The following is a 14,071-nucleotide window of genomic DNA, read 5'->3' as shown; positions in this document are numbered from 1 at the left end:
GAGGAATCGTCCAAACTGTTGTCATCTTTGTTCACTCTCTTATATACAAAATGGAATTGCAACGACCAAATGCAATAATAGCAATAGCCTTTATTGCACATTCATGGCCTATTGTGCTAAGTACAGGCATATAGATAATAATAATGCCGAACAGCTCTATTTAGCAACATGGCCTCCTGCATAAGGAAAAACAACAAGACAGTACTAAAAAACCTACCTGCAACAAAAACCAACCCGTTGTAGTAGACTCAGCTGTAGGTAGGATATCGTCCCAAACTGTTTTTTTTCATCTTTGTCCATTCTCTTATATACAAAATGGATTTGCAATGACCAAATGCTATAGTGACTAACAGCTCTATTTAGCAACATGGCCTTCCTGTATAAGGTAAAACAACAGAGCTGTAAAAGGGGAGACACAATCGATAACCTGACGCACATCACGAATTGCTGCACTCTGAGAGTGGGAGACCTTGATTTTCTCCAACCACTCGATGACGACGTCATCATCAAACCTTGTCCATTACATCTGACTGAACTTGACCAATGACCATCTGATTGGATTCTCATTCGTCGATGAAACCTGTTGCACGAGTAACCCTGCTTCCTGTTTGCATGCGAGTGAGTCAACGGGGATCCCCTGTGAAACGTTTGGAAAAAAACATTCAGAGCCTACATCCATGCTATTCTTACCACAAGGTTGTACCCTCACTTCCTATTAGTACTCTAACTTCCTGTTAGAGCTAGAATGTCGTGACTGGACTGAACAATCTTGGGGTAATGTTCGACGTGCACTTCCGAGATCTTTGCTGTTTTATGAATAGGTAAATGACTGTGCAACATGAGTCACGTTCATTATCTGAGGCCACTCAATGAGTAAACTTCCGTCCGCGTTCCTATGTACAATGTACATCCTAACATAGATGATGATACCTCTAGGTATCGTACTACAGAGACATAACTGTGGTCGAAGGTAATGTACTGCTAAAATGGTACCTGTACTAGAAAGTAGAAACTAGAAGACTTTCTGTGGATAAATAAAAGTTCCATCTCACTTTAGCATGCAGGGTTCTAGCTAGTGCATTTTTAGGGCCACTATATATATGCTATAATTTGTGACCGCCATGCTAAAATGAGCACCACTACGCTAAATTTCAACATTTACAATTACATGTTGAACAATGTCCATCAAATATGAAATATGATGATGTGCCACTCCAAACTGACCAGAAAATTAACAGAGTTAGGTCACCTCATGGGTACCCTTACAGTTACAATGCCAACTTTTTACTCTACATTTTCAAAATCTCACTGCAGAAGGACCAAGATCCCCCTTCCATACCACCCTCCAGATTGGTCGCTTTGCTAAAATACCATTATGCTAAAATAAAATCCTGGCTAGAACCATGGCATGTGCCCAGGTAGTACATACATTTGTTGAGCCTTGACATAGGGTAGAAACTAATCCTGGTTCATACAGAATACAACATGGTGTATACCGTATCACCCGAGGTACTAGCCTGACCGTTGTTGTGGCCCAGGTATGATATGAATAGTCATACATGTATATGACATGCAGACGTTCCAGACAAATTTTGTCTGACCCCAACAGAGAATTCACCTACTTTTAATCCTACAATTACAAAACCGTTAAAATGTCAGCATCAAAAAAGACTAGACATATCCCTAAGCTACAGCCAGACAGAATGAATTTACACCATTCCAGTTTGGGAATACAAACTCTCCCATCCAGGCGTTTGGGAAAAGATCCATAGAGACAACACAGCTAGGAGACCTCTACACATAACAATGTGACCACTAATTCTTACACATTGATCTCACGACGTCATATTTTATGGCCTTACAGCAGATGTATCAGACTCACCATAGTATATAAATTGTACCATAAGGAGCGGATTGTGCTTTATGAATATATCAGAAAAGAGTTTCCATATTTTGAACATCTTAATGTAACGGATAAATTTCTATTTTTGATGCGCCTAGATAAACCCTGTATATTAAACATTATTTGTTCCTATATCTACACCTGTACAAAGAAGCGAGAAGATGTCGACCATCCTGTTCAATTAGTTAATCTTGTTGCCCTTGCATATGTCTGTTATCAGTGACCCGTACCTAGCCCGTCGAGGCATGAATGTACAATAAAGGTCTTTCATTCATTATATTGTGTACAAAGTTTCCCAATGCTCTGCCCTTTTCTATCTCCCAACAGAAAGCGAACACTTTGGCCCCCTTCCCATCTTTGACCACCTGGCCAATGTGACCTCTTATTATTAGTTCCTTTGATGATTTCTGCCATTGCCACAAGCTTGTCTATAGTTATCATAACCACCGATCCACATAGACCTGATGTTATCCACCCTGAGTGGTCTTTTTGGCAGTTTTGGCTATAGCAAAAAGAGGAAAATACAGGTGTTTTACGACTGTAGATTGAAGAAGACTGTGAAAAGAATTTTAGTGATCTCGACTCAGTTTAGCTCACTGAAGAACTAGTCTTCCACTGGTCATGACAGAGAGGACAGACACTATGTACAGTATTTACAGGCTTATTGTACAGGGGAAAATTTCCTTGCTCTTTACGACAAGCACAATGAACAGTGGACCACGGCTTAACGTCCCATCCTAAAGACTGCAACCCTTTCTGGTGCATGTCAGATGAGCGACACAATCGGAATCGAACTCACGGCTTCTAGTTCCAGAGGTAGGGCTGCTAACCACTGGACTACGCACCAGGGTTGTAGCCAGCACCTGTCCTTCAGTCCTTTGAAGGAATTTTGCAGCTTGGGACTGAAAAAAGTTTTCCCCATTCTGTCCCCTGGGACAGACAAAAATTGATATGTAAAGATATAAAAAAAACTGAAACCCATGTGTTCTTAGTCTACAAGCAAAATTTGCACCTCAAAATGCAGGAAATAGTGTTTCAGCGGGTCTTGATTAAAGAACTTTCTGGGACCAAGACCCCCTAGAAATGACTCGCAACGTCACGCCATGCCTTCAGTGCTTGATAGGATTCCCATTCAAAATCAAGGGGACTGAAAATGATTTCAGGCTGGCTACGACCCTGCTACGCACGCTACTGTGCAGCTGCTTATGCTTTTATGTGACACTGACCTTTACTCTGTGTACTGATGATACTGGAGTTGACGGAGGCTATAGCAGAGTCAGGTAGTAGTGAGGAGATGCTGGGTCCATTACTGGGGAGGTGGGAGGAGCTGGTGTGTGCAGACTGGCTGTGGTCCTGTGTGATGCCCAGTACAGTCCGCAGGTCGTTCACATTCATCTGTGCCGTCACCTCTCCTGTCTTGTCTTGTACCTGTACGGGAGAAACAATGGATGGTCCCTCTACATGTGTGTGTCCCAGTTAGGTAAGCATCAGCGGCTGCTATACAGGAGTTGCAAATGCATGAGACTCAAATCAAGATTTTGCTCTAAAAATGCTCTAAAGATTTTGAAATTTTTATGTTTTATGGCATTTTTGTTGATATTTAACTGACCCTGTGAAAATCTGCTCTGTCTTTCATTATATGTTACTACGTTCACTTAGACCGTAAATTCAAAGATACGTCTGTCTGCTGTTTTCCTATGCTGCAAATTTTATGTAAAATGACTGTATCTCTCCAACATGGTTGTACAAGTACATTTCGACAGTAAAACCTTTTCTTCATCCCCAGATGAAATTTTGTGTGGTTTGATTTAGGACAAAATTGATATTACCAATTAATTATAGCAAATTGTTGATAACAGGTTTTCACCTGCAATTAAGTAGTACAAAACCTGAATTTGCATACATTAATTTGTAGTAAGGATACGCCGGCTAATTCTCTAAATACAAGCCCTTAAGGCCCCACTGCTACATTAGCAATGAGGGGAGCTTCCACTAAAAGCCACATAAGCGGTCATAAGAGTTCAGAGCAAAGAATGGCTCAAAGACAGAATTAGCAACAGTGGACAACAACTCATTTGGATAATTGTACGTCAAGGTCTTTTGTACAGTCTAAAAAGGCTGGTAATTTCATATCTAGGTTTCTAATATTTACCTTCGCCAAGAAGGTTATATTTTCGGTTATGGCAAGGTGTTGTGTGACTCTATATGTACTACCTGTCAACAGCATGTAACTCGAGAAGCTGAATATGGATCTTCATGATATTTGGCATTTGAGTACCAGTTGCAGAAAGGAAGGGCGAGTTCGAAAATGGTTGGCGTAGAATTTTTCGTCAGGATGGTAGCGACACCTATTTGCACATTTAGTGTGAATAGCTTATTATGTCAATAATATAATAAAAAACATTTTGGTTATTAATCATCAATATTATTATCAATATAATTATTATTATTATTAATATAATAGACATATGAACAGTGAGCCTTGTCTACAGTGTATAGATTTTGCATCCTGTTGTTTAGCATCAAGTTTCAAACTTTGTTTTTCGTCAAAGGTCAGAGAATGTGATCAAAGCACTGTGGCATACGCCAATCCAAAGGCTACAAATGTCAAACTCTTTGTGTGACAGTTTTTACATAAAATCTAAGCTCCGCACTTTGCAAATCCTTTTTAGAAAATGTCATTTGGAAAGGTTGAAGGCCCCAAACTTGTTAACAATAACAGAAGACATACATGTAGTCCCATTGTATTAGGTGCCACATGTCTATGGCAGCTGCTAAGGGCTGCATACATGTACAAAACATCTACATGTTTTTTTTCTTGTTGGGGTCGGTACAAAACCGTTTTTTCTTGTTGGACCGGTCCGGAAAAAACTGGACCTGAAAAACTTCAGTAAACCGGATGTTAGACCGATTAGAAAATTTTACTGGCACTATGGCGGCAGACGTTCATGTTTTTTGAGGCTTATTCAAGTTATTGGTCCAAGAAAATAGCAAGAGCGCAGTAGAGGAGAGTTGATAGTCATTTTTATCAGATTCTACAGTCCAAACTTGGTCTAACTTAACAGAGGCAGTTAGCATTGTTATGTGAAGATAGGTTTCTGAACCAAAACAGATTCCTTTGTAGCAAAATAGACCATTGTTTTGAGTATTGCTGATTCACAACACTTAGGTCCAGGTCCAGGTTCAGGTCCGTACTTGTACCTGATCCTCTGGCCCTGGACCGTACCTGTACCTGAATTTTCTGTACCGGTACACACTCCTAATGGTAGCATATCTCCTTTTCTAGCCTGTGTTTACACAATCTCTAATGACCCCACCCCCCCTCTCTGAGAGTCGGGGCCGGCCGCTAGGAGTGTGCTTTAGTCACACTAGTATTTCAGATATCCATCTTCAACAGAATATCATAATTATATGTAAGAACACTGGCAACTCCTGTATAGCAAAATGATGTGACAATTGGTACAAATGTTGGTGCAGGAATATTGAAACACAACCTTGCCATACCATTGTTTCAGAGTGGTTCAAAACTGGCCACTGAGTACAATATAAACTGCATGTAATAATATCTCAATTTTTATAAAATAATTTCATCTGACAGGTTGGTAGATCATAGGACATACAAATTTTCTTTTATGTCCTATGTTATGACCAGTTTTTCTCACCTGCTGACATTTTGATGTCTGTCAGCTCTGAGGAAGATGTCTAACAGACATCGAAACGTCAGCAGGTGAGAAAAACTGGTTGTGTAAAAGAAAATTCTATGTCCTCAATTTTCATACTTGGATAACTGCAGAATATTAGAGATTTTGATATTTTCAGAATGTTTTTAAAGCCACTGGGCAGTGGAGCAATAACAATATCTAAGGACTAATAACATTGTTACTCAACACAACTTGAGGAACTGAAGTATGGCACATTTGTGGTTTCAAACTCCTGCCATCATATTTGTAGCAAGCACCATACATTTATTAACTCAACATTACAATAGCATACATGTACATGAGTCTAGTGTATTGGTCGTTGTTGCAGGTGTGGTATTAGGCTGTTGTTGAGAGAAAATACATGTATCATGAGTTAGAATGAGGCTTTCTCTAGTCTACATGTATTATACATGTGTAACAGGCATCGGAAGCTTTAAGAATACTCTGGTTTCTTGTATGTGAAACCTGGGGTTTTGCAGGGCATAGCAGGGGTTTTGCACATTGTTGTGAGTCCCTATATTTCCAAACTGATATAGTTCTTTAAACAATCAGAGGCTTTAAGAGATCAGGTGATGATAGCAGAGATAGGCAAGCCATCTAATACTTAGTAATAGATGCAGGCAGTGTTAAATGCCTCAAGCTTGGGAATGAGATGACAGCAAGATTGGAATATAGCCAGACAAGTCACAAAAAGTATCATACTGTATTTTAGACATCGGGTGCAATTTACGAGAACATTTTCAGTACTTTTTCTGATTCCTGATTTTTGTTGTCTGTGCTTCTGGACTCACATCAATGTTGGAACTGTTCAGAGCAAATGTTTATGGCAGCAAATATCAATGTCTTGTTTCCACAGGTCTATCAACAACTAATTGTTCTGTTTCCACAAAAGTCATTTAGATTTTGTCCCTCTTTTTAGCGCCAGAACCTGATCTTCTGGTAGCAACTAAAAGCACAACAAGGCTGAGCTCAAAGCTAATTTGATTAAACAATGTATCAATTTGGTATCTTTTCTACATCCCTCGTGCTATTGTGAATGCAGTTAAATTTTCACGGTTTTTAATATGACCTCTCCTATGATTTCATGTCACTGAATACGGACCTTGTTCGACTACTATACTACAGAATTGTCTCTACCATGAGTTCAAAATGCATCAAAATTTCATCCAAATAGCTCCATTTCTCTTCTACTACAAAATATTAAACCACAAAAGAAATGATTTAGAGTACATTATGCTTGCATCATGGCATCATTTGGACACGCTTCACTTGAAATAAAAAAAAATTGGACGCACTAGACACCCTTACACTGGGGAGCAGATCCTGCCTATATCACTTACTGCGACTGACTAAGAAATTTTGGACCCCCAATAAAAAAATCAGCACGTAGATGATCTTACAAGGCCACATGCTTTGTCTTTGGTGGTAGAGAATTGTTATGTGGAAACAAGACATTGATAACTGACAGATGTCATCTTTAGTGGTTAGGGTTAGGATGACTCATGCCTGTTTAGCATGCAGATACCGGATCCTGACTAACACGGCAGTGGAAGACGGGGACGCCTCGCGTAAGTTCGACCATGGTCTGTGCGATCCCGAGCACAGTACGCAGGTCGCAGACGTTCATATGAGCCTTGAGCTCTCCTGCTTTGTCTCCAACCTAAAAGGTGCGGGCCGTTCCAAGGGAATGAAAGTAGTAATAGATGTTAACTACAATAGAAGTACTATGGAGGAAGGAAGAGCTGCATTTAGACTCTCAGTAGGTCCAGGTCTCCATTGTCATACTTTCTCTTCAAGTGCCATATCGTTCTATTATATAACATGCCCTTACTGTAGTCAAGTATATGGCAGTTCCTGCACCAGGAAGCAATTGCAGCAGGGTTGTACTATTTTTTTTCCTTATGACGTATAACGCCTTTACAACTGTTGATTGAACAGTTCATTAGGTACATGCACATGTACAATGACACTTCCTGAGTAAGAAAAAGGAGCTGAAGTATAGTGCTCAGCTTTCATCCCAGAAGGACTTCCTGAATGCAAAAATGGCACGTGAACAACATATCTACCTAAGGCCACACCAATTTCATTTCTTGCTTCTCGGATTCGCCTGTCTATTTTTTTTTTTTCATTTTCAAAGAAGAAAGAAAGGACGCTAAGTCCAGAGAAATAAATAATACAGGTTTTGCTATCACAAACCTTTAAATATTACGATTCAGAGCCACATACACATACATTGTAATTTCAGTCTAAAAACAATGCCTTTTATTCAAAACGTAAGTAACAAATCAAAGGAAGGGATTCATTGTATAAAACGTGCCATTAAACTCCTCAGGCTGTTTTTTTTTGCTATTTGAGCTGTATATCTTCAACCCAGACCTTTAGAAAAAAATCTTTTTAAAAATCCGAGAAGCAAGAAATAAATTTGGTGTGGCCTAATGACAGAATCAACCCATTTTTTGGAGCTCCCTTAGTTTGATTGCATTGTTAAAAGCGATTGTGGACACTTGGGTTCTCTTTGCTTCAGAGTAAGCATTATTACTATCGGGGTTGGACAAGTTTTCTAAAATTTCCTTGTCCTATCGGACAAGTACACAAAAAATGTACTTTCCGGAACCAACATATAACTTGCCCGAAATTTAAATAACGTTTTTCTACAGTTTTCACTTCCAGCAATGGAATTCTTTTATCGTTGACTCAATTTTTCTGTGTTGAACATTGCTTGATGCTACGACTGTAAAGAGTAACAAGTATATCAAAATCTCACTCAAGGAAAAATCTTACTTGACTGATCGGGCAAGTGGGGTAGGACATGCACTTGTCCGAAGAGCACTTTCACTAGCCCAGGACAATGGACTTGTCCAACCCTGACTATTAGTAAATTTAGTGGTGCGTACCTAAAACCCGGAACTAGAATTGGACTTGTAAAAACATTTAGGTTCAAGTACAAAAAAAATCCGGACTTGCAAAAAGCTAGCTCCCACTAAGTTATATTCCTTTTTTGTTTGTTAAACCATCTAAAACCTTCCATAGAAATTTGCACTGGAAAAAGACAAAAAAAAAAAAAAAAACCTTTCGTGTTTATTACTGACCTTTTGTGTTTACACTGGCAGTATATAATTTGCATGTATTTTTCACCTTGCATGTCAATTCATGCTTACATGCAATTTTATATGTACCAACCCCTCCCCCTCAAAAAAAATTATTTTCTAGCACACATAATATGCAATGATGGGTCCAGTCTGACTTTAAGTCCGGACCTGAACCTGAACTGCTGGACCCGATTCCGGACCTGAACCTGAATATGAGTTAAGGTACGTACCACTAAGTAAACAGGTGTCTTGTAGAAAACATTACTCTATGAAGCAGCTTCACTACGATGGACTTACCTCTCTTGAGATCTCGAGGTGGCGCTGTGCGAAGTGTAGGGCCTTCTCGTGGTTACCTAGTGCTGTGTGTGCATTACCCAGCGACCAACAGGCTCTTCCCTCTCCAACTCTGCAACACAAGCATCCTTCTATGAATATTCATGAGGAATCAGTGGATCAAGGACCTGTCAAAGCATCAGTCACAGCTAGTGATAGTAGTAGAAATACAGTCAAACCTGTCTATAGCGGCCACTCAAGGGACTGGAGAAATATGGCCACAATAGACAGGTGGCCACTATAGAAACATTGTCTCGATCGTCTCAAAATTCAACTGACCCTGCCAAAGTCAAATCTACCGACAATGAGCGATATTGCCATGCACAGTTCAATTCAGTACAGATCCTCGCAAACTATGGGGTGACAAATTGCAGCCGTAAGGTCGCAATAGGCAGTGTTTCTGTATCTACGGGACCGGAAATCATGCGTCCGTGGCTGCGTTAGACAGGTGGTCGGCTGCTATAGACTATTTCTTTATGTTTTAAGTCAACGGGAAAAATCCAAGGGACCGACAGAAAGTGACCGCAATGGCCAGGTGGTCGCTATGCAAAGGTGGCCGCTAATACAGGTTAGAGTTAGACTGTACCTTTTGCATGAGCTATTTTCCTCTGGTCGTACCTACATGGTAAGGCATTGATAAACAGAGAAGAAAAGATCTCAAGCCTTTAGAAACATGGGCTACATTCTGTACATCTTTATAACATCTGGTGGTGGCATCTTAATGCCAATTAAGTACACTTCATTATGCACAACCTGTGCTCTTCTATCGTACACAGCTGTTATATCAATATCAAAGCAATAACAGCACACAGCCTTGCTTATATAAGTTATATAATCCACTCCCTAAAAAACATCATTGTCTATACACTCCAAAATCCTCCCCAAAAAGAACTTCACATGGAAGCTTAAGTCTTTGCCTCATCAAAATGACAGAGAAATTATAAATATGCCTTGATAATTTACAGAAAATAGATGTTAAAGAAAATAGTGAACAAAAAAAATGGTGCTAAAACCTAGATACCTCTTAATGCCTGTGCCTTGTCTTCTACTCAAGGTAACAACATTTAGATGACTGTACTACGATTATACACTCTGCAATCTTAACAGTTTAAAGGACTACCTTAAATGACTCACAACTATAGTTAGCTCTGAAATATCTTTCAAAATATGACAGTTGACTTGAAATAAGCAAGACATCAAAAGGCACCAGACAAGACACCTGTTACCAGCGTTCCCGCCAGGCATACGTCTTTACGTCTTTGGACGCATTTTTTTCTGGAAAGACGCACACAGCTCGGCTGAATGCGTCCATAAAAAAATCTGTAAGGAAGGCTGACCTGTACCACCAGTGTACAAAATGTATCTGGAATCTTTTAAAAAATCTGTCTTTATAAGAAGGAATCCTACCTTTACAATTTATACTTCAAATTGTTCACTTTCCGGTCATCCCATGGGGCGGAGCGCGGCACGTTTCACAACTAGCGGACCCATGTGCGACACACCCAGCCACGCACCAGTCTGAGCTGTCCGTTGCGCAATATAATTATTTGTTGTCCGTGAAATAACGTTACATCTGACAGCCAGCATTCTGTAACACTGGAAGAAATCTTATGCAGATTTTATATTCTGATTTTAACATGATACTAACTTGTCCTCATTTTCATGTATTTGTTAAAGATTTGTGGTTAATACTAGTATTGAACAAACAAACTGTTCTGCGCGAGTGTTGCACATCTCAACAAAAGTTCTCACGCTGTGGGCAGTTGATTGGCAGTCGGTTTCTTTGACAACAGGCCGTCGGCGCCAAGCAGTCTAGATTGGCCACCAGGTCCAAATCCAATCATCTTAATAACCAATCAGCGTTTGATAAATGTAATGATGTACTCTGTCATTGGTCACTGGAGAAAATACAAAAGTTACCGAGTATTAGCGCACGTGACGTTGTTTTGTGATATTGGTAGGCGCCCGTGTCGTCTGGCAAGTTTCTTCCCTAGCTGCTAACAATTTACTATTAAAGTTTCCCCATTTATCCAAGTTAAAAAAGCGGTGCGCGGTAAATAAGTGAAGAATCCAAAACTATACACTTTATTTCTTATTTCCAAAATTTCTTTTGTTTCAAAAAGACAAAATTTGTGGCAGAAAAGGGGCCGCAATATTGTTGTCAAGCGTCGATCGAGTCGGCTGTGCACTGGCGTTGGCCTCCGTGGCACATGGCGCGGCCCGCCCCCCTCCCAAGACGGACCGTCGATCGCAGCGCCCAGCACGTTGGAACGTCTTTCTGGCTACTAGTTCAAGGCTACCCCGGCACTGATCACTGCCAAAGAGGCAACAGATCGTCCTCCTTCGAGTAATGTATAACGTTCTTGTTCTATTTAAATCGATAAATCCAGCCAAAGATTTCACGCCGAAAACGGGGTTACCTGAGGTCGCAGGAAACAAACGCACGCTCGTGGAAAATGACGGCACGGCCTTGTAAAACCCCACCGATTCGTGAGCGTGATGTCGTCGTTATTTTATCGTCTCGGAAAACTATTTCATGAGGGAGGGCGCAACATCGATCGCACGAGGTCGACATTTTTTTTATTCAATGACGGAAGAAATTGGCAGAATTTTTCCATGGGCTGACGAACTGGCTAGAGCCCTGTTGCGAAGCATAAAAAATCCAAAAATTTTTGTGTCTGGAGAAATTATACCCGGGCCAGATCACTGACGGCTGATTCCCCGTGCTATAGTGTATTTTTTGAGAGAGGGCGGTTGTCGATTACTGAATTACGGGAGTAAAAGAGGCAACCGACAGCCAATCTCAAGCGCATGATTTTCCTCTCAAATTGCGGGAAATTGTGTTTTAGAGAGTTTGAAAATCCAAATTTTCCCGGGGGAGCATGCCCCCGGACCCCCCTACAATGCGAGCGCCTGCGGCGCTCGTCTCGCGCCTCCGGCGCTCAATACCCCCCTCAGAAATATTTGGACGCATACTTTCAAGAACCTGGCGGGAACGCTGCCTGTTACCATCAACAGCCAAAAGCAAGTACGTACAAACAACCCAAGTTATCTTGTCTACAGCCAAACCCACTTAAGTACAAAGCCATAATACCCAAAAACACAGTTGAGAGTGAGAGACAGCTGTAAAATTACAAGATTCCCCAGGGAAGCAGCCATTTCTTCACTTTTTCCTAGTTAAGCTCGTTTTTTTCCTCTATCGTGGTACTGTAAATTTCTTTATTTTCCTGGGAACGTTTCGTAGTAGAAGAAGAAACAGAGGTTTCCTTGTGATTTAAGTTCAGGGATAAAACAAATAGCAGTAGCAATGTAGTGGAAACAGTTACTGTAGTAGCAATATAGTGGAAACAAATATCTGAAATCAAATGGAGAAAATGCTTTCCCTGCACTGACCACATCATAACATAATATCTGTACCATTCAATTTCAATAGCTCAATATACACATTGTACATCTCATGTCTATTAGTCTGTATATTCACTCAGTTATGCCATATATTTCAGAGTATGAATCATGCATATTTTCTTCAACAAGATATGTATGTTGCATCAAAACTCATATTCTACTAAACATGTCCTATAGTGTCAGAGATAGAATATACCAAAAATAATGTAAAGCATGAGTTCCTGAGTTAGATCCTGACCTGCTTGTGAATTTGCGTATCGTGATTCACCACCCGATGGCAGTGCACCCTGTTGTTCGAAGATGTAGTCTTCCTCTGGACATTTGGGAGCTCCTTTCATCTATTAGTAAGTACAATGTACTGGTAGGTCTATTTAGATCACCTATTAGTGCACTGCCTGCCTTAGATGGTGTTGCCAGCTAGCCCTTAGGTCTGCATCTGATTATGACAATCATCAATGGGCCAGGATACAGAGACAGAAAGCATGGATGGTACATTGTCTATGGTAAGGGTGTGAGTGCATGTGTATATTATATGTGTGTATGCAAAAAATGGCTGCAAAGCTAGTGACATCCTATTACCTGAATAGATAGCATTTTACACATTGTGTTTTCATACAGAAGCTACAGTCCAGTGTACAGACTGTACAAGTGACCACCTCTACATAAGGAACACTTGGCCAATGTTAAATGGCTGCAATAGTACTGACGCCCTATCACCTGAATAGATAGCATTTTACACATTGTGTTTTCATACAGAAGCTACAGTCCAGTGTACAGACTGTACAAGTGACCACCTCTACATAAGGAACACTTGGCCAATGTTAAATGGCTGCAATAGTAGTGACGCCCTATCACCTGAATAGATAGCATTTTACACATTGTGTTTTCATACAGAAGCTACAGTCCAGTGTACAGACTGTACAAGTGACCACCTCTACATAAGGAACACTTGGCCAATGTTAAATGGCTGCAATAGTACTGACGCCCTATCACCTGAATAGATAGCATTTTACACATTGTGTTTTCATACAGAAGCTACAGTCCAGTGTACAGACTGTACAAGTGACCACCTCTACATAAGGAACACTTGGCCAATGTTAAATGGCTGCAATAGTACTGACGCCCTATCACCTGAATAGATAGCATTTTACACATTGTGTTTTCATACAGAAGCTACAGTCCAGTGTACAGACTGTACAAGTGACCACCTCTACATAAGGAACACTTGGCCAATGTTAAATGGCTGCAATGCCAGTGACGTCTTTTACTTGAATAGATAGCATCTTACACATTGTGTTTTAAAACAAAAGTTACAGTCTTGTGTACAGTCAAACCTGTACAAGTGGCCACCTCTACATAAGAAACACCTGGCCAATGTGACCGCTTTTTGGTGGACGTGGAAAAAATTTTCCCATTGACACAAGCATTTAGAATCCTGTCCATTGTGACCACCTGTCCATATAGACCAGATTTTATCTGTTCCCTGGGTGGTCTTCTTAGACAGTTTTCACTGTGCAATGACCGTTATGCCGTATTACCTCCACATATTGTATTTTACATCTTGCATTTTCAAAATAAAACCCACAGTATTATAACTAAAGCACGTACATGTAGCTACCTGACAATAACACCATATCTGC

At 40.4% G+C, this 14,071-nt stretch overlaps 1 protein-coding gene across 3 annotated transcripts in view; it reads right to left on the bottom strand.

Annotated features, from left to right (window-relative positions):
- Window positions 1-14,071, bottom strand: part of LOC118420445 (G-protein-signaling modulator 2-like) — a 56,603-nt gene that overhangs the window by 16,078 nt on the left and 26,454 nt on the right. For 2 of the 3 annotated variants that reach the window (XM_035827244.1, XM_035827243.1), the window contains exons 8-10: window positions 8,991-9,099; window positions 7,145-7,264; window positions 3,130-3,331 (exon numbers count right to left, since the gene is read on the bottom strand). In XM_035827244.1, coding sequence (XP_035683137.1) covers window positions 3,130-3,331; window positions 7,145-7,264; window positions 8,991-9,099 — 431 coding nt within the window. The remainder of the gene's footprint in view (window positions 1-3,129; window positions 3,332-7,144; window positions 7,265-8,990; window positions 9,100-14,071) is intronic. The other variant, XM_035827245.1, reaches the window with a different exon arrangement.

Source organism: Branchiostoma floridae, chromosome 8 (genome assembly GCF_000003815.2).
Source record: "Branchiostoma floridae strain S238N-H82 chromosome 8, Bfl_VNyyK, whole genome shotgun sequence".
Lineage (NCBI taxonomy): Eukaryota > Metazoa > Chordata > Leptocardii > Amphioxiformes > Branchiostomatidae > Branchiostoma > Branchiostoma floridae.
This window is presented reverse-complemented; position numbering and strand designations above follow the sequence as displayed.